The following is a 25,466-nucleotide window of genomic DNA, read 5'->3' on the forward strand; positions in this document are numbered from 1 at the left end:
TTGCTCACTCTTGCCCTGTTTCCAGTTACTTCTCCCACTTCCTGTATGCAATTAGTGCCTTTCTAGCTGCCGCCCTAGTGCTGAACCCCAGAGTGGGTAGGTTTGCTTACATTCCAGGACTGAGTGGGTCCTTTAAATGGACTCTTCTGGAGACTTGCAGTTTCTCCGGTTGCCCAACCCCCACTGGTTTTAACAACCAGAGGTTATGAGGCTTTATTTTCCCAGTGTTGGAACCCTGGGCTGTGCGGTCTGATCGCTCACTCCTCAGGTGGCTGAGTTTGTGTCCACCACACGTGAATGTGGAACAACCTGTTCCACTGGCTGCCACCTTGCTGCTGCTACCTCACTGCCACCACACCGTGTCCTCTCTGTCCCAACTCCCCATCTCCACACCTCCTACTCATCTGGATTAATATTTCTTCTTTAAATCCTTGGTTATCAGACTTCCATACAGTTTGATTTTCTGACAGTTCTTGTTGTTTTTAGTTTTGAAGTTATTTGTGTGAAAAAGTGAAGTGTGTCTACATATGTCTCCATCTTGGCTGGAAGTCAGAGAAGCAAACTTTTTAAACCAAAGGGTTAATATGGTGACAATGTTTATGTGCTTGCTTCCTTCCCTGGGTTTCTCCTTCGCTCTTCAGAAACATAGTTACAGCATAGCCATTCTATACACATACAGCAAGGAACAGAGAAATCCTCACGACTGTTTATCTTTTAAGGTTTCCTAGGGAGACAGAATTTCATAAATGATTTCTACCTCACATTTCTGCATACTTTTCAGAGGCATGCCAGAAAATATCTAAGCCAAGTACATTTACTTCTCTGATGGCTGAATGAAAAAGAGATGGTTTCTCTACTAGGAATTTCTTTGAACTCAAAATCAAGTTCAATATTAATTCTTCATGCAAAACTATTCAATTAGAAAACCTTGAAAAGGCTTTACGTTTCCCAGAGGCCATAAAGAAAGGATATTAATTTTACTACATAAAATATTAAAAACTTCTGTAAATACAGCAAAAGCAAAGTAAAAAGACAAACTACAAAATGAGAAAAATACTTGAGAAGTATATTAAAAGAGACTAATTTATTTCAAGTATAAAAAGCTCTATAACTTACAAAAATAGACAAAAGACCTAATTTATATTTTGCAGAAAATAAATAAAATGGCTGATAAACATGAAATCTCCAACCTTCAGCACAACTCAGTACAGGCCATTTACAACAGTAAGGTACAGTGTTGCCTACTACATTGGCAAAAATAAAACATTTTGACAATGTGTAGTACTAGTGAAGGTATGGGGAAAACAGGCACACTCAAAACATTGGTGGAAATATACTTCTGTGCTACCTTCCTGGAGGACAATTTGACAATATTTCTTTAAGAACGAATAATAAGCCAGCAATTCTATTTCAAGAAGTGGATTCCAGTTATCTTTGTGTCTAAGTGTAAATATACAGGAAAAGCAGTATGCAGGGGTGGGCAAACACATTTACAGTTGTTCATATGGAAAAAGATATGCAGGTTATAATGATTACAGTAGCTCTACTGACTCAAAAGAATGTCACAATGCAACCGAAAACCTACTTTTGCCCATGCCTTTATATTGCATCGTTGTCTCTAATTGCCAAAAATGGAAAAGAACCTACAAGTCTTTTATAGGGAAGTGATTAAATTATATTTATAAAAATGAGGTCCCAGGCATCTGTTGAGAGAACAAAGCTCTCAAACCAATTAAAAAAAGATTCATATTGTAGAACTCCAACAGTATAACACAATGTGCATATTTGTATGGAGTGTATAGACTTGAGACACTTAAGCAAACATTCTGGAAGATACATAGAGTGGTAAGTGGGTAAGGAAAAAGAGGAGTTTGAGACTTTCATTTCCTATTTCATTGTATAGTTTCAATTTTTTTTTCCATTGTGTATATATTACATTAAAAATATAATTTAAAACACTAGTTGAAGATAAATTTCATTTTAGCAAGAAACCACGTCTATATATTGTGTGGGAAGCCCTCCATGAAAATAGCCTAAAGGACATGGTACACTATCAGGAACCTGGCTGATGTCTTTCGGATTTAATCTAAGTGGCATTTGAAGGTAATTCATTACAGCTTTGTGTTTTTCCCATTGGGTGCTCAAATCAACACTTTTGGTGAGAAAATCCATATTCTAGTCTATACTATAAAAGCAGTTAAAAATTAATATTTAATCAGTTGTTTTTATACTGCCTTTTAACATAAGTTATGTGTTTGAGTATGGATAGGCTAGCTGATGAAAAACCTTTCATTAAAAAAAAAAAAACAAGTAAAAAACAGCTTAGAATTCCAACCATTCTTCTAAAATGCAAAAAACAAACAAACAAACAAACAAACAAACAAACAACAACAAAAACCCCTTTATGTCCTAGTATTGTAAAAGGGAAAATGTATTCATTGTAGAAGAGTTCTGGTGACATGGATCACAGAGCCTGAAGTCTGCAGTATTAGTCCTGAGAGGAACACAGGAGCCTGCTCATGCTATCATGCTGTTTCAGCCAAGGCTGCAGGAAGATTTCCTCACTGGACTTTATGGAGTGCTGTCACCTAGTACTCACCTGTCAGGCTGTCTGGCCGAGGTGGAACCATTCTCTCGTAAATCTCATATTGCTGCTGTCCAAATTGTTCCATGTCATGAACAGTCCTTTGCAGTGAAGGTCCCAGATGCTGTGGAACGGCAGTCATCCCCGAGCATTTGGGGGATGACGACCCCACCTGGCCTTGGGTTGGGGAAGCTACTCGAGTCTGTGCATCCGTCAGGGTCAGTGGAGACCCAACTCTGGCGGTGGTTTGGTACTGAGGGGTTGGTCCGTTGGGATTGGAGGTCTGCCGGGAGGTGACGGACCCAATCCTACGCACAGCTGCTGGGGAGGCGGGTCTCTGTGCAGAGTACGGAGATGCTGCCCGCTGAGCAGGTAATGTGGTGGAGGAATATACACTGGGGTTCAGTGGTCGGGAGTCGGTCACTGATGGAGAGCCAAATCCACTACCCAGAGAAGTTCTCAGTGACCCCCTTGAAGGAGACACGCCTGTGCTGATAACATAAGAAGGAGACTGTGCTCTAGATGGAACTGAACTAACTCTTCTCATGGCCCGATTGGCTACTGATGGCTGATGAAAGGGGGAAAAAAGAGAATGGGTTTAACCAGGGTTTTATGTTCAATGTCATTACAGAAAAAAATGCACATAGCTCACTACAACATGATTATGTTAGGCATCCAAGTTGTTTCTTTTTCTTTTTATGCTTTAGAACTGGATCTTAATATTTCTTTATTCTACACTTTTTTGGTGTTATTATTTCTACCTTTCCCCTTAGAATACTAAAATCAACCAATAAAGAGAGATGTACAGATATTTAATATTCTTTTTTCTTTTGTCTTTACATTTTTTACCCTCTTGCTTATGCATTTTCTACAACACATAAAATGTATTGCAAGTATGAAGTGTCATTGGAGCAATGAACTTATTTTATTCCCTGTGAGTCAAAATTTGGCCAAGGTAATGCATTTCTGTTAAACAAAAAAATGTTTTTTTAACACATCAATCTAATGTAGCTAGAAGAGCATCTATAATTGTTTAGTCTTTATGGATTGGTCTCATTAACAAAAGGAATGTGTTCTTTCAGTGCAGAATAAAATGAATGTTTGGACAGAGCCTGGGGACCAACCCTTTCTTTTCTGAATTTACTCTCAAGGGATGGCTTGTTTGGACAGGTGTTAAAGCATAATCTGTGACTTCTTTTAGCTCTAGTGTGGCTTTTAGTGATTTCAGTCATTTCTACCTCCTTTACTATGTAAGCTCTTATCTTTAGCTGGTGAATTTAAAGAGATACAAACAAAGGTACCCCAAATCTATTCCCACAGAAGGAATGTCAAAGTCTCTGGTGGGTCCTTGGCCTAGCCAGCTGGAAAAGACCAGAACAAGAAATGAGAAACATTTCTGCCCAGGCTGGTCGTTCTGTGAATCTGTAGATTCCTGCAGACAGTGAGTCTCAGATCCCTTTCTCGATGCAGTACAACAATGAGGAATACTGGCTGGACTGGGGAACTGGTGTGAGAAGAACAGGGATGGGAAACAGACACTAGGGCACTGGGTTACTAGCTCAGGAGCAGGCTGCTCTGTATCTCCTTGGTGATTGTTGAAATACAGCTGCCATCAACCCATCACTTTTAGTTGGGGCAATATGGGAAGAAAATGGATAAGATAAGGACTTTGTACACTAGTAGATGCAATAAGAGTAAGCAGGTTTACTCTCCAGGTGTCACAAGCTATTGAGCTGGCGAAAGACCTGCTCTGAGACCTCAGGTGTGCCCAAACTCAATTCTGGAAAGGCAATAGCCATGGAGAGTAGAGGATCTGAGGAGGGAAGAGAACTGTAAATAAGCAACAAGGCAAGAAAGAGGGGGGTTAAAAATTAGTAGACAGAAAATTAAAATCTGTGCATGGGGTTTATTAATAGTGCTAAAAATAAGAAAATGCCAGACTAGCTCTTTACTACCAAAATGGGATAATAATTGGCCCAGATAGCTAGAAAATGTATTTTCCAAACTATATGTAAATTAACTTTTAGAGACCCCTCCCCCAACTTAATTCTTCAGATCTAGGAACAAAATCAACTCACAGCAGTTTTTTAAAAAGTAATAACCTTTTAGAGAAAAAAAGACATAATTTCTGTAGTTAATTATTATTCAAAAGTGTGATGTCTAACCTGCTGACACAGAAATTCACCTAAGCAGATGAACTCCTGTAAGCACTTAATCCAAAATGTCTCAAACTTTTCCATCAAAGCAATCCTGACAGCAAAGGAAAAAAATCTATAATCTGAGGCCTGGGGTGTAGTTTGAAGCAGATTGCTATAGACATAAGATTTCCTGTTTTAGCTTAAAATTTGATATTTGTGTTTAATATATAAATGTTTCTAATTACTTAAAAACTTCCTTAAATATCTGAGCCAAAGCTGTATTATTTCTCCTTTGGCACTGGGAACTCCGGCTGGCTGCTGTGGCACCTTCAGGGCTTCCTATATTGCATTATGGGAGGACTAGTGTTTCCCTAACTTCTTTGATCATCTTGCCATTTTTCAGCTCCAGATAAATCACTAAGGAACTTGGACAGATAATTATCCTCACTGATTACTGATACTCAGGACTCCTATGGCTTCTAATAATTCTTGAATATGCTGGTGAACTGATGTGAATAAATTCTGGAATATGCTGGTGGACTGATGTGGTAATGACTCAGGAGTTAAGAAGTTTTTATAAACGTGCATGCAGTATTATTATTTTTTGATTATCAAATTAGAAAACCCTATCTTAACAGAATGGTTATGCTTCTATAAAATGACTTTCTATAGGCAGGAATATCTATATTCTAAGCAAAGGAAAGAAAGGTGTTTTCAGGGAATAATTCCAATAAAAGGAAAAACTTTGGTTAGAATAGGCCATTCCCCCTTTATGCAGTTGTAGAAATAGTGTTCTGCCCTATAGGGCTCCACAGCATATTTTAGCTGTAGTATTTTTGGGAACTCTTAACTCCTCAGGCACAACATCCCACCCAGTTCTCTCTCACTCCTGCTGGGCTTCTCCCCTTATTCCAAACTTGTTGCTTTCAAAAGAATTAATCTCCTGTGTCTGGAATTTATCAGAATTCATTAATGGGAGCTAATGAAAAGAAAAGAATATGTACATTTTATGGCTAAAAATCCCTAATACCATAAACTTCCACAATGTAAAATGAATTTACTACTTTATCCATTCTATACATTCAAAATTGAACATATTGGTTTTACTTAAAAAAAAAATACTTATAACAGATATTCAATTAGGAGGAAAAAATATTTCTTTCCAAGGCTCTTGTATTTGGTTTACCTGGCCCAGTGTTTGTCCTTCGGCTCTTGAATTCCTCACCAAATGGTTATTAGTTGATCCTATGAATGAATGCTGTGGTCTATTATCTGCTTTACTCAAGTTCTGGCTATTGTGGAAACTTCCTGTTTCCTGGTATCCACTGTCGGAATAAGAATTCATTTGTGTTGAACTTCTTGAGTTACCCAATGATCCTGGAGGAATGAAACCAGCAGAAAATATCTTTATTTTACACTTCTGATGCTCATTTTTAAAAATAAAATATTAAAAGAAAATCTAATATGTAAAAGATAATATAACAGACCCTCACTTTCATGGAGGGATGTCTGTTCTGGTGAATAGAGGGCTCCTTGTTCTGGCTCTGTCCTGATGAGATAGTGGTTGGGATGGACAGCGTCAGAAACTCTAGGTTTGTTTACACCAGTGTTTGGCACATCTGTAAGAAGATGAGTTTAATTAGCTAAATCTAAGGACAATAATACATAAAAACTGGCTGAAAAGGTTCAGGTATTTATCAGTAACATATTATAATCTTTATGATAATAGAAGACTTTTTCACCTAAACTGTACAATTATTTTGATTCTTTTCTATATGAAAGTGTTCCATATACATAGCTTATTAACATATTTTGCTAAATTTCATGAATGTTGTTCATGAAATTAATTTACACATTGTATGAAATTAAAATCTGAACACTGACCTTGTTTTCCCTGGGAAAACTCACCTCTCAGGTGACTTCCTCCAAGAGGATTATCAGACTTGAGTGAGAATGGTGCTAAGTATTTAAAAAGACCCTCCCATACCTCCAACTTTTGAAATGAAAACTTGCACGGTGTTCATATTATTGATTGGTGATTAAAAAATCTGAAGATTGGGTTATAGCTTTTCATGTTATATTTCATATCAAAAATCAACAGAACTTTGTAGTTTTCAGAGTTACAAAAATGGAAACTATTTCAGATGCAAACAAAGGAGACTTTAATTTCTTATCCATTTTTTCCTTTTAGTCTTTTTCCAAATGAACACAGACAAATCTAACCTGATCACTGTCTCCTCTAGCTAAACCTGTTTCTCTCATTATCTCGTTTTATTGTCAACTTTAGCATTCTGCCATCTTGTATTTAAAAACAATATATCTCCCTTTCCCCTATTACAACTTCTGTTTTTTATGCTGTAAATTTACGTAAAATTTAGCCTTTTCCTAATTTCATTCAAGTATGTTCTCTTTTCTCTGTATCTTTGAAATATATTTGCCCATGTTGTGATTATCTTCTAAGTCTGTCTTTCCTCAAATTTAACCCTCATGCTGCTATCAAACATTTTTTCCCCACAAACGCTGCTGCCCTCTCATTTCATAGATTTAAATTAAGTTTGCAACAGATTCTGAGTTCAACACAGAATCTGAATAATTTCAATGTCTTTATTTCTCTTTCCTTTCTGACTGTTCAAAAAAAGATTATTTTAGAGAGAGGGGAAGGGATGGAGAAGGAGAGGGAGAGAAACATTAATTGGTTGTCTATTGCACTCCTGCAACAGCCCACAACCCAGGCAGGGGCCTGACAGGGAATGGAACCGGCGACTCCTCTGCTCACAGGCCGGCACCCAACCAACCGTGCCACACCAGCCAGGGCCTGACTTTTTTTCTTTAACTATTTATTAAGGCTCTATTTTATGCCAGTCCCTAGGAATGCAGTTATGAGAAAAGATAGTGTGTGTGTGTGTGTGTGTGTGTACAGGAGTGGGGGGGGGCAGGAAATGGGTGACTAACAGTATCTGGGGGAAAGGAGCTTAGGAAAAATTTCATAAAGGAAGAGGTAAGCAGTATGCACTTATCACAGGAGGCCGGCTTCTCCCTTCTTTATACCAAGTATAACTACTGCTCTCCGCTAGAACATAAGCTCAATGTAGGCAGGAACTTTGATTTGTAAACTGTTGTTGTATGTCAGTGCCCAGGATAGGTGCATAACACAGTCAGCAGGTGCCCAGTTAAGTATTTGTTGATAAAATTCCCAGCAAGACTAGCAGCTTTTCTGAGTGCTGAGGCTTTACCTTGCTGTGGTCAATAAAGTTTGTCTATGTGAAGGGAAGTACAACTTTCAGGCAGTGCTGATCAAGCTAGTTTGGAAAATGAATACAAGCTTTATGGGAGAACTTGGAAATCCTCCTATACTCTAACCCTTCAACTTGATGTCAAATTATCCAACATTTTGTTTCCTAGACTCCAGAAAGATGCACTGACATTCTTAATAGAGGTTTTTAACAACCTATCTCCTGATTTACCATTTGATGCTATGTCAGTTCTGAATTCTTAGTTTGGAATTTCAATAAAAATTACAGATTGTATATAGTTTCCCTGGTACATGTTGAAACGTGATCTAAGTATCTGTCAGGTTGATGGAGTGATCTGCTTCATTCAAAGTCTTCTCTCATGAGATTCCAGACTTGTAAAAATTATTATATAACAATTCCTGAAGGGCTTTTATTAAGGATTAGGTAAAATACTTAGTTTGCTAGGCTAGAAGACTTTTACAGGGGATTGGAGTGCCTGAGGAGAGCTACACAAGACAGGGCCTGAAATCAGAGCTATGCAGCAGTTCACCTTTTTGATTTCCAGGAATGTGACACTGGAAAATCAAATATGAAACTATAACAGACTATAGACAGAGAAGGGCCAATGTGGTGGATTTAAGAGCTGTCATACATGGAAAAAATACACTGTTACTTTTCAAAAGAAAACAATGGTTAGCTAGTTCCTAGCTTCAGGTTTAGTACAAGATAAAATCTGGGACATCAATATAGCAGAGCTTTTGGCTTGGAAACACTAGGTGGCATGCAGTGTCAGAATCTGAAAAATTATCACCATGGAAACCGGAAACCATTAGTGTGTGTATGCCTCCATCTTTTATTTTTAAACTATAGGGAGCTATTATTTAAATACAGAAAGAGAAAGAGACACCCTAAAAATCAGCAATTGTGTCTCTTTATCCAGTGGAACATTTTCTCAGAACCATGTGACAAATAATTGTGCTCATTTAAACTCTTCTTTAGGAGAAGCTGTTTAAAGTAATCATAAATAGAAAGCACAAACTGTGACATACACGACTCTATACAGGTCATTCTAATAAAACTTCACAGAACTAGTGCTGCAAAAAATACAAAAACAAACAGATCATCCCCCACATAATATAATCATGTGCCCTCCAGATGTTAGTACCTGCTTCTTAGATTTTTAAATGCAATACCTCTCAGTAAATAAAATATAGAAAAGGACATTGAGATGGTTAATGAGGACAGTACATTACTAAATGTACTGTCCTCATTACATGCCCCCCTCCCTCCAAATCAAATTTGCCCCCCTCCCTCCAAATCAAATTTGAGGATTTAAATAGCTGGGCTTACAGAACAGGCGTACATTTTGTGTTTTATTGTGAGTACCATGTTTTGCCGTGTATAATGCGTACCCACATTTTTGGCCCAAAGTTTCAGGAAAAAAAAATCTTTCGTTTTAATTTAATTCAATTGTTAATTTACTTATATTTAGAAACAAAAGTGATTATCATACTCTAGGGTATTATTTTACATATGATATTGTTATTGCTTCCTAGAGTTACACTTTTAATTCATAAACATAAATAAAAATTAAAAATATGTATATAGATATGGAATTAGCACGACCCACATATTTTTCCCTCAAAAATTTGGGGAAAAAGTGTTCATTATACATGGCAAAATATGCTATATATAAAAGTTTTAAAAAGTTGATATGAGAGATTTATTTAGTGAAACAGCCAAATTCTATACTATGAAAGAGGTCTTCAGTCAGTTTTCTGCCCAACAATAATGGGCATCTGCTAAGACCAAAAGATCCTGAAGTCTCCTGTGCATCATTAAAACTAAGTTAAGCTGTTTTCAAAATAGTTTTACTGTTATTTACTGTTTCTTTGAAAACTTATAATTCACAAATTCTATACACACACATAAATGTATGTACACCCAACCACCACACCTCAGATAAACAGAAGGCTAATTTCCTAATTAACAAATAAAGTGCTCCTTGCTGTAGTATGGTAAACTCACAATTATCAGTAGTATGGCAAGGCTCACAATTATTAACGATGCATTATTTATGCAATTTTACTTTAAAATAAATGTCTTTTAAAAGCATCTGCTATGTAGAATGCAAGAAGACACTAGCTTAATTTATTAGAGAGACTACAGATAGAATGGTGTTAATCACTTCGCAATCAATGCTATAACTATAATTAAATGGCTAGCATGTTATAGCACAATCAGAACATGAAATCAAGAGACATTTTTATGAGTAAAAATGACAAATATAATATGAATGCTACTTCTTTGATCTGTATACCAACGAACATATGTTCCTTCTTTAAGAAAATCACAAACATGTTTTCTGGAACACCAGAAATATACTACAGGGCATTTTCAAACATCAAATTAGCATCTTCCACGAAAATGCATGTCTAAAAATATAGAACTTGAACAAGCTTCAAGGTACTATGAAATAATCTCCATCAGTGTTTAAGACTGGAAGATTATTGGAAGCACAGCCCTTCTTGCCTATTACATTTCATCTGATTGCCCCAATATTTAACAAAAAAAAAGGCAATTAGGAAAAGTAGAAGGTTGCAGTTAACACAAATATTAGTGGGCAAGGAACAGTAATGAGTATCTGGTATGTACCTCCTAAATATATATACCAAGTCTGAATAAAAAATGCTCAGTAAAAAGTCTAAAGCTTCTCTAAAGAACTTCAAATTATATAAAATTATAGAGGTCTGTACTGTGTGTAGAATCACCATGGAAACAGGAACCTAGAGATCAGTAAGGCGAGTTTTAGTATATACAACTCTGTAGCTAGTCTTTCACAGTCCAGATACTGTGACCTTATGTGAAAAATTCTCTCATTGTTTGTGCCTGTCCTGAGTTGCTACACTGTTTAGAGATTTGCCCTTACATAAAAGACAGTATAGTGTGAGTTTTGGCAGACTCTTGGGATGGTCATAGCATGCATCATAAAGGCAAACGGATAGTCTTGTTGACAGTTAACTCATGAAGGAGTCTGCTTTCCACAGAGCTGTGGCAATATTGTAGTGTGTTCTATGGCTAAGAAGTGTAAGTACTGTGCCAAATCATGAAAGAACTAGAAGATGACTCTGAGAAAATGTCTCTTCAGTAACTTCTTTGACATACAAACAAGACTCAGGTAACCTATACCAGGTAACTTTTTACTGGAGGGAATGAGATTAGAAAAATACTGTTTCAGAGTGAAAATATATTTATAGTGATGGGAACATAAAGCATAAGAACATTCTTTGGCCCATAGAAGATATAGACAGATATTGACTGATACTTTAAGAATATTACAGATCATTGGAGATTGTTGGATCAAATATAAACTACCTACAAACATCTGATATTGTTGAAATATTGCGTTTTAATGGAAACAAAGACACGAGGCAGAAGACCATATTTCCTGCAACAATTTCTAGTCTGGTTCTCTTGAGTATACCTAGGTTCTTGGGTTTTAGATATGTTTATACTATCTTTTTTTAAAAAAAGATTTTATTTATTTAACTTTAGAGGTGAAGGGAGGGAGGAAAGGGAAAGACAGGAACATCAATGTGTGGCTGCCTCTTACATGCCCCTACAGGGAACCTGGCTCAAAACCCAGGCATGTGTCCTAGACTGAGAATCAAACCAGTGACCCTTTGGCTCACAGGCAGCACTCAATCCACTGAGCCATAGCAGTCAGGGCTGTTTATACTATCTTTTAAATATTAACACAATGGCTCTAAAATTTTTACTCATGGAGAAAATGTTATATAAAAAACCCAGGAAAATAGAAACCATTAATGAAGTATATTTTAGTTCACTTGAAACATTGCTTTAAACATCAGTCTACCTTGAAATCCACTGTGAAAGCTCATCTATCTGGATTCAATTTTATAGTTTAAGCAAATTTTTCAACTCTAAAAACTGGTATAAAGTATTTTGTTTGATTTCTAACAATGACAGATCTGAGAAATATTTTAGTTGTATATATTACTACAAAGACCTAGTCACAAATATTTTCAAATTCCTGAATTCTATTAAGGGATACAAAATGATTAAAAATAATTTTTAGGAAAAAAATAGTAACTTTCACAAATAGTTACGTTAAAATGAATTTTTACTAAGTATTTTTAGTCTGGGTACTAATTAAAATGTAGGTATCATACATACCTTAAAAAATTTATATTCTCTATCTGTAAGAGGAAAACTTAGAAAAACAATGAGTTCAAAAGTCACTGGTCTATGGAAAATTAGTGCTCAAAAGTTACTCTAAAATATTTTTTTCAAAGATGTATTCTATTCCTTTTAGGAAAAATGTTACTAAATATAGAAATGATCATATTTCATAGTAGGAGATACAAGACAGATTCCTTCTATTAAAAAAATTAAAACCTTCTTTAAAAAAAACTGTACACATATTTACCATTGAAAGAAATGAATGATCTTCTGAAACTAGGTTTCTCTATAATTTTCTACTGAATAATCTATTTTGGTAAAGATCATCAAGCTTAAAGCTAAATGCAGTCTGACTCTGGCATAATAAAATGTGGAGTTATAGATGGTTGGCTTTCTGATAGTCCCCAAAGGAACAATCTTGAACTGAGGAAGTGTGGCTTGGTGTGTTGAGAAGGTGGTAATAGAAAAAGTGGAGCTTTCTGACTTGATGATTTGTTTTATTTTTAGATAGTTAATAGAATATTTCTTCACCTATCACTAAAAGCATGAGAAATTTTAAATATTTGACATGTTTGTATCAAACATAAAATGTTAAAGGCTAAAACTAGATATTTGATTTTCATAAAGCAATAACCCATTTAAGCTTTTTGGGGATGTGTTGGCATATCATATGTAAATGGCTTAGAAACATTCACATACAAGTTTGCTAAAGCAAAATGCTAGTATTCTTATTTGGTAGCTGCCACCTATGCACAAACCCAGTGATAAATGTAGAGTTCTAAATAAACTACCAGAGAGGCCGATGCCCAGCACGTTGTAGATAATTTTGTTCTGCAAGGATTCATTTAACAAAATACCAACTTTGTGGAAATACAAATTAAATTAACATCCACTAGCTGGGAAACTCATGTCGTCTGTCACATAGCTGGCCTCATCTCATGCTAGGGCTGAACTTCAGAGTAGTTTGTTGGCTTTAACACATGTCACTCTGGTGTACTATTTTAAACCCAATATTTTGAACCCTTCGTTTAAAGAGTTTGTACTTAGATTTTTAAAATTAAAGTTGTCAAACATATATACAAGTAAAGAGAAAAGTAAAATTAACTCTTTCCCCAGACGGAATGATTATAATATTATGCCACTTTTTGTTTCATTTATCTTTTTCTTTTGTTACAGAATTTTAAAACAGATCCCTCACATTATCATTTACCTCTACATACTTCTGTATGTAGCTCCATAACATAAGCACTTCACAAAAATACCATTATTCCATTATGCTATATAATGAGTTCATACCAAATTTTCTTGATGTTTCAGAAATGTCTTTTTTTCAGTTGGCTTATACTTGTCAGGCTGAAATGAGGTTCAATGACTGTTTGAATGTGATTGTTACTTAAGTCCCTTAAACCTAAAAAGATTCCCTTATTTTCATTTTCTTGGCTCACTGATGAGATCACAATAATAAACTTACACAGGGTGATCTGTATTCTGAATTTGTGTGATAGGTTTCTCATGGTGGCATTTATACATCCTCCAACCTTAATATTTCTTGTAAGCAGAAAGTTAGAGCTAAAAGCTCTCAGGTAAAGCTTTTGTAGTAGGATACTTTATGGATGATACTGTGTACTTCACATCATGTCATATCATAACTTTTACAGTTACAATCTTTTATAGTTGCCAAGATTAAACAGCCAATTCACGTGGAGGCAGACTGGTCTTTCTCTTTTAAGTTTACCATCAACCTTTCTCCTAGAGCAATGGTTCTCAGCCTTCGTTGCACACTGCAATTGTCTTGGTTCAGGGTTGAGAAACTGCTGCTGACTGAGTCCAAGCCCAGATAGTCCAATTCAATCAACCTAAATTGTAGTCTGAATATGAGAAATTTAAAAAGCTTCCAAGGGGATTCTCATGTGCAGCTAGGAGTGGAAATACAAAGGTTTTTGCATACATTGACCATCTTTGCTTGAATCAATTGTTTCATTAGGGATGCAAATTGTGATTTTTCCCCCTAATTTTACTGTTTTTTCTATATTTATTCACAGGAATTCTTTTGGCATACTCTAGAAATCTGTATACAGTTAGTAATGACTAGGATTATTTGGTTATCCTGAAGTACAATCTATATAGGATAGACAGATTAATCAAACAGTTAACTCTTCTCTTTACTTACCTGTAATTAAATTAATTTAATTATGAGTAAGGCAGTGGTGCTCACACTGCAGAGCAGAATCACCAGGGGGATTTGTAAAGACTACCGATGCCTGGAGCAGGTCTCAGACTCTTGAACTGTGTAGGGAAGCCTGGACATCAAAATTTTAACAGCTCTACAGGCAATTCTAATGTACAGCAAAGTTTGGGAACCTCTGGAGATATTTGTACTCAAATTATGTTCACTAGTGATAAGTTTGTTTTTTTGACAGGTGTGAGATGGTACCTCATCATCAGTAAATCAACAAACAAGTACAATGGAGAAAGGGGAAACCTTTTGCACTGTTGGTAGAAATGCACACTGGTGCAGCCACTGTGGAAAATAGTATGGAGATATCTCAAAAATTTAAAAATGAATCAGTCTTTTGACTCAGCAATCCAATTTCTGGGAATATATCTGAAGAGACCCAAAACACTAATTTGAAAAAACACAAGCACTCCTATGTTCACTGCAGCGTTATTCACAATTGCCAAGATATAGGAGCAGCCCAAGTGTCCATCAGTAGATGAATGGATAAAACAAGTATGGGGCATTTACACAATGAATACTACCCAGCCGTAAAAAAGAAAAAATGTTACCCTTTGCAATAGTATGGATGGACCTGGAGAACATTATGCTAAGTGAAATAAGCTTGTAAGAGAAAGACAAATACCATATGATTTCACTCACAAATGAAATCCAATGAACAGACTGAACTAATAATAAAAATGGGGACAGACTCATACATGGAGGGCAGGATGATCACCACTGGAGGGGGCTGTGGAGGGTAGCGGGTGGAGGGATTGAGGAAAAAGGAAAAAAGGACTCATGGGCATGGACAAGTATGGTGATTGTTGGGGGAAGGGGAGTATAAGAGGATTAAATGGTAATGGGAAAAATGCAATGAAGATAAAAAATTGTATTTTGCTTGTTTTGGTAGTGGTTGTTGTACTTTTTTTTTTTGATAGAAAATGTATCTGATCATTTTGAGCCAGATATAAAAAGAGAAAAAAGTGAAACTGACAGGACACAAGAAAATTTTATTAAACTCCAAGCTCAGGGTGATTTGCAAGCTTCATAAGAAGTAGTCAAATAATATAATTATCACTGGTAATGCTGAAGCCTCCATGGAATATTCTAATTTAATAAATATTCAATAACTATTTCTTTAAATAATTTTATTGTTTTATCTGTCCAAGATTTAGAAGGAAATTTGAAACAAACGTTTTTAAAGCCTAATAACTTATTAAAATTTAAAACACTCATGAAGATTTACACTTCTATTCCTGGTAACAGAGTAAGCATTGGTAAGTATAGACAGGAACATATACTTGTGGGAACCCATTTGGACCTCAATGGAGTTGGCATGAAGATCATTTTAAACTGAAAACATTTGAAACTCAACAGATGCCTTCTTGGAGCTTCCCTTATTTCTTTTTCTTTTTTAATTTTATTTTTCAACCAAAGTCTACATTTAATACCATTCCACACCAGCGGCTAAAATTAGGGGCTAATAAGGGAGGAGGAGGAGAAAAGGTATCTAAAGGAAGAATGAATTGTTTCTAGGGAACAAATAGGAGATAAGCTAGTTTGTGATAATGTCTGTTTATGCAGGTGGTCTTTTCCGGGTTTTTTTTTTCTTTCTTTCTTTCACCAGGTCACAAAACTCCTCCAGAGGGGATCCGTGGCAGCCTCACTCTCAGTGTGTGGGGCAATGGCCATGGGATGAAGAGATGCAGCAATGAAGGAAGTTTTCCCCTTTACTTCAAATATTTAAACTTATTATATTTTAAAAATAAGAAGCATGCCTTACTTTTATAACAAAACATTAAAAAGAGACTCATCAGAGTGGTGATTGGGAAGCTACATCACTGTAATTGTGGTAACACGACTACCAAGTCTATGTGATGAAAAAGGCCTAAATATATGGGAGGCTGAACTTGGACTCTAAGGATAATTCAACAGAAGTTTGTATTTCTCCTGGTATTTAGACGAGAAACACTAAGGAATCCATAGTAAAATTTTGTCATCTATATAATTTGTAGCTATAATAAAAACAATCCAAAATCCTCAATAAAATAATAGACTTTATACATAACCGCTAATCTAATAGTCTATTTATAAACATGTATAACTTCTTCCTGTAGCTATTTTATAAATTCAGTATATTTCTACTGAGGCATAAAAGGTTCCCATTTAAGTTAGATTCTTATGATATGTTGATACTTTTTTGTGTTGTAAATTACTTGTTCCAGATGGAGGAAAAAAAGACAAATAAATTAACTTAGGGCTAGTCTCTCATCATTCATGTTTAGTATTATTATTATTATTTTTTAAACCCACCTCAGTGGAACAAACTTGTTTCTACACATTTTAGAAACAAAATTTAAATACATAAACAAAATACAAAACCTACCTCCTATACAGTATTAGTATATGTTAACTACTGTCAGTATGTATCACAAAATCATGATTCAAATGTACAGTATGTTAAAATTACAGCACTTCAATACATATTCTATAATAAACAAATATAGCACTGTGAAATTAAATAATCTGATCAGTTTAAAATTTGCTATTTCATTACAATCTTTTCTCATCTTTCTTCCCTTTCATATTTATTTTTCAACATCAAATATCTTAACTGCATGTAATTGTTACAGTTCTCTCTCCTATGCACTACATATCCTAAAAGACCCAGCTATGTCTATTGATCCTTTAATGCCTTCTGGGTCAACCAGAAATTTCCCCATTTATGCTCCTGTGTCCTTTGATAACTCACTGCTTTATTAGATACTGTCATCTTTTGATCTCTTCAATTTCTTATCTATGAGTAGTAATTCTCAATTACTTAAGTTACATTAATTTCTGCTCCTGCAACTATTTTCTGAACACTCTCTTGAAGTGAAAGTGGGCCCTCTCTGGTCTGGTGGGAACAGACAGTGCTCAGCTCTGCAGGCTGCTCTTCCTCCTCATCTACATGGGAGGTGGGGGGAAGAGGGAGGGGCAGATTCTCAGGCTGATGCCACTCCCCTCCTCTTATTTTATATATAAGTCGCCAAATTGCTTGGGCTCCAGTAATTTTTTCCCTGGAACAGAAATACAGTAAAATTGTGGCAAAGTTCACTTTACAGGATATGGCTGGAGTATTTAAGCAACAACCAATGATAACTTTGACAAAAGGATTCAATATATGGCTTCAACAGCTTCTTCCTGGTGGTAGCACACACTGTGTATGGTTATTTTTATGACTGCATTGGTATGCTTTTTCTTTTCTTTTTTTAAATTTTATTTTAATCATTGTTCAAGTACAGTTTTCTGTCCTTTACTCCCATCCCAGCCCACCTACCCACCCCTCCCCACCTCCCCCCCATTTCCACCCGCCCCAGTTTTTGTCCATGTGTCCTTTGTATTTGTTCCTGTAAACCTTTCCCAGTTTTCTTAAATGGTATGCTTTTTCTCAAAGAGGTAAGTCCAAGGTTCTTTCTTTAAAAGATATTCTGCACAATGTTTTCCATCATGAAGAAGTATAATTACATGTGCATGTATTTGCATTCTCATTTTCCTCAAGACCTATTATTATAATATGTATAATATTATAGTATTATAATATGTATAATAATAGGTCTTGATGTATGTATATGTTTGATTCTGGTGTTTATTTTTATTTTTTATTATATGTCTTCTTAAAAGCTACCTCAAACTTTGGTGGAACATAAGAGATTGTACAAATACATAAATTGTTGAGAACTATAGATATGAACATGGGAAAATGGCACACCAATAAAAGAGGGGGGAAAGGAACACTGAGACAACATTCCCTCTTCACCCCCTCTTAGAGAATATGCATGAAAACACAAAAATGCAAGTTTATAAAACAATGCAAGGCTAAGGAAAAGACTAACCCAAAACAAAAAATGACACTCTCTCTTCTTCATAAAAGACAAAAAGATGTGCACGTATGTTTTTAGAGAGTACGTATGCAATGCTGATGAGCTACACAATGCAGACTAATGAAGAGAGAAGGCTACAGGAAGGCAAGGTAACAACAGAGAATAAATGGGTCAAAACAACTAACTATTACTTCTAGGGAAGCTTCTCCTTAAGTCTCCTTCCCGGTTAGCCTAGGATAATAAAATGTTTGTAAAACGAACAGTTTTCCCCCACAATTTGGGAAGTTCTCTCTTTGAGCATCCAAACTTAAAAAGCTTTGGCTATTTTACTTTCAAACACCTTCCTATTCCTAATACAGGTTAAAAACCAACCAACCAGAAAAAAACAAGCAATCTGATTCTGTTGAACTGAGCCAGAAAGAAATGAAAATCTTTTCGGCTTAGGGCAGCCTGAGCCGAAAATGACTCTTGGAAAATGACTCTAAAGGAAGTTAGGTCTTTAAAAACAAAATTTAGCAGGTGGTTTCATTTTCTGTCACTTCAACGGAATGTAACATCCTGAAAACACCTGAGTAGGTAGGGCGCTCTCCCAGGTAGTGAGTGATTAAACCACTGCTCCATTAACAATTCACCTTACTGCAGACAAGCTTTAAAGCACTAAGCTTTTCAAGACAAAACTGTAATAAAAAAGACAGAAAAATTTACATGTAAATGTGCAAAATATTGAAGGAAAATAAGGAACAGTAACAGGCCTTCAATCGTAGGTCCTTTCATGCAATCTTTTCTTATTTAGGAAATCAAGAAAAGTGAATAATGATGTTTTTCTTGTCAAAACCCAGACAAAGACAAAGTAGACTGAAGACCTTTTAAGTATATATTTTTTTACATTTAAGTCACCCTGCTTCAGATTGCCAAATTCTAAAAAGGAGATGATTTTCATATTGTATTCAGTATCTCTGCATGCAAAGTGGTAATGAGAAGATAATAGTTAAACTTTACAATAAAAGTAGCAGCAAATAATTTTTTTTTACTTACAATCAAACTTCTAAAAAGTGCCTATTACTACTTAGATAAGGAGACATGAAACAAATTAGATTTTACTTTTATTCATACAATCAAATTTCAATTTTCTACCCTCATAATTATAGCTTATTGCCATGGCTGAAAAAGCAAGTCTAACAATAATGACAAGGAACAATTAATAGTCAAAATATTAGAAGGCAGAACAAATACCCAGTTGTGATTGTTGTGTTTGAAGGTTAATACACTTCCGCCAACCTCTCAAAAGAAGGAAAGCATAAGTAAATGTAATACCTGCCAGGTTTGAACAGGAGTTTGGGCAAGAGTATATTCCAACAAAAGGCATGAAGCACAGTTAATAGGTGTGAATTACAAATGTAGCTGTGGTGAGAACAGATGAATTACTGGAGCTGTATTTCCCTAATATTACAGTATTTCAGAAGCTGTTTATACACATACAGACACATGTAATATTACATTTATACATATAACATTTTATATATATATTTACTGCAATAGTAATTAGGGAAATGGTGGTCCAATGACGAGCTGAGTAAATGTAGAGGAGGGAACAGCAGACAGAAAGAATGCCAAGTACCCAGACATTTGATTGCCTATCATGTGTCTTCATACACTAAGATCATTCTCTCTGTATGTAAATCAACATAATTATGCACTGTGCCTCCCTGGCTTTTTCGGTAGTTAAAAATCTGTAACTGTCCATTCCAGCTCAGTTCAGCCAGGACAGACTGGTGTGGGTTAGGAGGAAGACTACACAGAAAAGCCAGGATGTTTCTGCAGCTCTACTCAGCACTTTGTGGTTCTAGCTGATCCTGGAACTGCCCCTGCCCCATCTCCAAAACTACCTAGCCTTTGGCCCCTGCAATCCTAGAAATGGTAGGAGCTTCCTGTTATGACCAATCTTCTGGGTGCTTCATCATGCTGTTTAATTTTCCCAAACCTTCCAACCCACACTCTTAACTATAACTTCCCCATATCGAATCCCTCATATTCAGCTACCTGGCATGGGCACAGTTTTCCTGACAGAGCCATAAATGATAGAACTATTACTCTTGGCCTACAAAGAACTCTCACCTATCAAACACTAACCCTCCAATAGAAGGGGACAACACAGAGGTATTTTAATATTTTGTAGATAGTTAGAAATATAAATGATGACACTAATGGGGGAATATGAGAAGATCAACCTCATATCCCTTAAGGGAAAGAGAATCAACACAATCTTTTCAGGAATGAAACTTGGTTACATACATTAAAAGCCTTGACAATGTTCCATATACATTACATAATTTTCTTCTTAAAAATCTAGCTTATGGTGCAGATACAATTTTACACATAGGGGAGTTTGTCGCAATGTTAAGAGAATGAAAAATGAGAAACAACCTGACAACTTGTACATACTTGTTTTCTTCAGAGCATCCCCACAGACCCCAAGTTTTAAGTGTGCACAGTTATATACTTTCACTAGACATGAAGCACCAAAGAGGGCAAGGATAATTGTTTTAATCATTGATGACTGAGCGCTAGACAACTATTAAAAGCTCTCAGGTAGTTCTGGAATAAGTTAATGATACAGTATTAAAATGAACTTAGAGAAGAATCTTATATTAAATGGTAAATTTTGGCACAGCCAAATAACAAATGCACTATGGTGTACTTAGCATTTTCCTTTAAACTAATTTTTCAAATCACTTTTTAATAGTTCATAGCTCTGCTATTTCTCCTGAGGAAAGTTTACATCAGATGACTTTTCACTCAAAGGAATTTCAGTGGCTCTCTAAAATCTGCAGGAGAGGAGTTCAAAGTCCCTGATATGTGCAGATATCTGTAATTTGGCCCGTTGTGGCTGTTCCTTTTACACACCTTGTCATCTCCCAAACCAGTTTTAAATTTTCCCATGTGACATTTCTGTTGTCTCTTCTGCCACCTAATGACAGCACCCTCTCCACCAGTCAAGCCCTAGGTTCCAGGCACATCTTCTCTCCAAAGCTACTTCAGAAGCAGGCTGTGCATTTATAAACACGTTTCCTCACATAACACTTATTTGTCAATTAACCACACATTACTAATTCATGGCATGCCCTGCATTAAACTGTTCTTTGTATGTCTCATTAAGTAGCTTTTCACATGTCTATACGTAATCAATGGCTTGAGTAAATACTACAGTTCTTGAGAATACCTTCTTTATAAACAGAAGAATGTCTTGTATGCGCTATAAGTAACACAAGACTCCTGGTATCAGGTTCAGGTAAACTCAGATATGAGGCATTTGGGGATCTGAGTTTTACTCAATTTAAGCCCTGTTTAACAATTGCCAAAGTATCTAGATATCAAAGCCTATTCTATCTAGCATTTATACATTGTTGGCAACATCCTTTACATTCTAAGCTCCACAGGAGGCGATGGGGCCATATGGGTGTTGAACCTATCACTGCCTGACAGGCAATGTATATAGTACTGGGTCTATGATGTGGCTGCTCAGCAAACACTGAATGAATAAAGACTAAGACATCAAATATTTGTGAAAGTGGCAAACACTCTCCTTAATTTGTCCTTTATATGAGATAAATTTAGGGAAAAAAGGAAAAATAGAAAGAAGCTTCCAGAGTATATTAGAAACTACCAGAAATGCTACATAAAGAAAATAAATTCAGGTAACTTCTGAGTATTAGCAACATTGAAAGAAAAGACCTTGACTTATATAAGTGATTAGCCAACTTTCCTAGGTTATACAATAACCTTTGTGGGGAAATCTCATGTGTTTCCTTATGATACAGAATTTTCTGATATTGGGTAGATATTAACAGTGTTGATGTCCAGTGCTTTATCTTTTTTTACTGTTGAAATATACAACTCTATTTAATTATTTTAAAATTAAGCATATTAAAAAGTACTACTTCAAAGCAAAATAGCTCAATATTGTCACCATTAAAGGCTTTGCTTGCTTAGATTAGTTTTACCGAGGTAGTAAATTAAAAAAGCAGTCTATAAAGCTACTTTGTGTGTATGTGTGTGTAAAACATAATAAAGATTTTTTTATGTGATAAAAACTCATACCTGTTGATCTCCAAGGAAATGACTTTTCAGTTGAGCTAGAGAAAAGAAGAAATAGCAACATTTACTTTCTTTGTCATAAAATTTAATTGTGGCCACATTTTGCATATAAACATTTAATTATCACATTTAATTACATTAAGTATACAAACCCCAGACAAAATTCAAAATTACTCTTCTCACTAAGTTAATTACTTAACCTTTCCCATTAATTTGAGACAAAATTGTATGTCTACTTGGAAATTAAGGCAAATTATAAAGTGACATAAGATTCTCCTTGAATGAGACGAATAAAATAGCACAACTATGTATGATAATCATGGTACTTATATGATGTACTATTGCTGCTTTCTGTGGTAAGATGCAAACTACATATAAATTAAAACATATACATTAAAAAGAACCAAGAAGTTTAAGAACTTCACTCACTTTACTTATTTTCCAAAGAAGCTCTAGATACAATAGACACAAAAGTTAATGGGATCAGTTCAAATTGAATGTTAACTTATAAAAGTTAAATCATAAAACTTTTATAAAAAATATAAGGCTTTCCAAGCCAGGAGAAATTTTTAGCTATACATTTTTCTTGGTTTATAGAGTACCAATTTCTGTGCCTCTCTGCCCTCCATCCCTTAATCAATACAAAAAAGCAAGGTGTGAAGGGGACAATGTGGTAGGAACATAGGAAAAAGAAGCTGGATTATTAAGTATTTACTAAATACTTTATTACAAGTGCCCCACATATATTATCTCCATTATATAATTCAAAAACAACCTTATGAGTAGGTACATTATCTTTATTTTATAGATAAAGTAACTGGCCAAAGATTTATTTATAACCTCAAGAGCTGGGATTCAAACCCAGGATCATTTGATTACAAAGTCAGGGCATCTCAGTACTGTGCTATATGGCAGAACAGCCTGTTACCCCATTTTTGCCGTAGTACGTACACATAAACAATATGTCTACAAAGAAGTCTAGAAAAATAAAAACCAAAGCAGTAAGCAGTTATCTTGGCACAATTCAAAAAATTGTTTCTTTATAAACATTTGTACTTTTTAAAAAATCAGAATAAAACACATATTAAAGTATTTGTGGACTGTTCATTAAATTTAAGGAAAAGATGTGTGACTTTAAGGAAACACTGTAAAATGAAGGACTTAGAACAGAAGAAGGGAACAATCCTTTTACTGCTATGGTTGTAAGATTTTAAGTTTTTTTAACCCCTTGATATCTCTCCAAGTCATTAAGCGGTGAATGAAACTCCCACTGGTTAAAAACTCTGGACGGCATAAGAACTCCCTGAGCTTTAATTTTGTGTGTGATTTGCCTTTTCTTCATCAGAGGCATAGCAGCTCACATTCCAGGACCTTGAAATCAGCTGCAAGTAGGGAGCATGCTCCCAAAGAATGGAGTCAATCAGTTAATGCTGATCTTCAGCATTTCAGTGATGTTCCTTTGTCTGTTGCAGGCCTGACTGACTTCAAAAGAGACTGATGAGATGAAAAAAGATGAAAATTTGGTTAAATACCAGTAAGGGCACATCTGTCTTGCTCCTGAAAGTGCTTTTTCACATTCGTATGACTCTAAAAGTGGCTCCCTAAACTCATTTCAACTTTTATTGAATCTATTTTTGTCATTTAGCTCTATTATCTAAATTAGTTTTCTAAGCACTGAGGTTGATATTATTTATTCAACTGTGTCCCTATCAAAATGCTCATATTTCTTGTCAATACTAAACCACATGATAAATCAAAATGCCATCCAGGAATGTTTAATACAGTTAAGTTTCTTGGGAATATCAAGAAAGTCTACTTATCTTCTGAGTTTGAAATTTACATAAACTTTAATAAAATACTTTTACAAGATTTTAATTCTTAAAATTATATATAATAGAATATAATTCATGTTAATTGCTCAAATTGGGCAAGGGCTATATCTGTTTTGCTCATCTCCTCTTATTAAGTACCTAACATATTGCCCGATACACAGCAGATGCTTTATACATATTGTTCTTGTAACACAAATTGTGAAAAAAGTAATACCGTATTCTTCATTGCTCTGAAAAAATCAGGCATATAAATGATTAGTTATTACTCTGTTCAAGCAAATCAACTTGTTCTCCTCTACCATAAGCAGAAAATTCCAGTAGCCTCATTGTGTAACAATCAGGCAAACAGCATTTTTCTGATGAAAAGACCTCTTTGGTCATCAATATAATAAGGCATTTCTAAGTGAAGGCAATGGAAAGCTTCAGTTCATATTCTTTTCCCCAACTCTACATTAGGTTAAGAGATATAAATCATTAGGAAAGTAAGCTAACATTACCATTAAAGATAAGCAAAAAGTTCCACAGTATATTTTGATGACTATACAGGGTGAGGCAAAAGCAGGTATACAGTTGTTTGCACGGAAAATAAAACAATTATTAATAAATAATACAAGACTAAACTCTTTTGTATAAACATACTTTTGCTAACCTCTGTATATTCAGCCCAATTATCTTGACACTAACCCTACAACTCTGTTATGACTGGCCACTGAATGTTATTCAGACAGTCTATTTCCTTTTGAATTACCACTCTGGAATTCAGGGATCAGACAATATATATGTGCAATTTTGAAACATTAAGTTGCTGAATGTAACCTGTTTTTTTTTAATTGAATTTATTGGGGTGACAATAGTTCACAAAACCATACAGGTGTCAAGTGTACAACTCAACAAAACACCATCTGCACACTGCATTGTGTGTCGTCCCAAGCAAAGTCTCCTTCCATCTCTACTTCCCCTCCTTTGCTCACCTCCACCTCCCCCTCAACCCCTATCCCTCTGGCTATCATCACACTGTTGTCCTGTGTCCATGTGTTTTATATATGTTTTGTTTTTGCTTAATCCCTTGAAATGTTAAGTCACTGGATATAACCTGCTTTAATTAGAAAAATTAAAGGCAGCTCCCTCATGAACTAAGTAAGGTAGGGGGAATGCTGGTGTGAGGGGGTGCAGGGTGGAGGGGAATAAAGGGGAGAAAAAAATGGGACATTTGTGATAGCATGATCAATAAAATATATTAAAAATAAAGGCAGCTCCCTATTATAAATATAAGCTCACTCCCTCCTTCTTCCCTCTCTCC

The 25,466-nt window shown here is 35.4% G+C and overlaps 1 protein-coding gene across 14 annotated transcripts in view; it reads right to left on the minus strand.

Moving 5' to 3' along the window:
* The window catches only part of PKP4 (plakophilin 4), a 254,638-nt gene that overhangs the window by 57,962 nt on the left and 171,210 nt on the right, over positions 1–25,466 (minus strand). For 11 of the 14 annotated variants that reach the window (XM_045840318.1, XM_045840234.1, XM_045839468.1 and 8 more), the window contains 4 exons: positions 22,338–22,372; positions 6,210–6,341; positions 5,909–6,099; positions 2,600–3,152 (listed from right to left, as the gene is read on the minus strand). In XM_045840318.1, the coding sequence (XP_045696274.1) occupies positions 2,600–3,152; positions 5,909–6,099; positions 6,210–6,341; positions 22,338–22,372 (911 nt within the window). The remainder of the gene's footprint in view (positions 1–2,599; positions 3,153–5,908; positions 6,100–6,209; positions 6,342–22,337; positions 22,373–25,466) is intronic. The other 3 variants (XM_045839598.1, XM_045839947.1, XM_045839875.1) reach the window with 1 other exon arrangement.

The sequence above is a fragment of the Phyllostomus hastatus genome, unplaced genomic scaffold, assembly GCF_019186645.2.
Source record: "Phyllostomus hastatus isolate PE091 unplaced genomic scaffold, TTU_PhHast_1.1 phas_contig_1, whole genome shotgun sequence".
In the NCBI taxonomy this organism is placed as follows: Eukaryota; Metazoa; Chordata; class Mammalia; order Chiroptera; family Phyllostomidae; genus Phyllostomus; species Phyllostomus hastatus.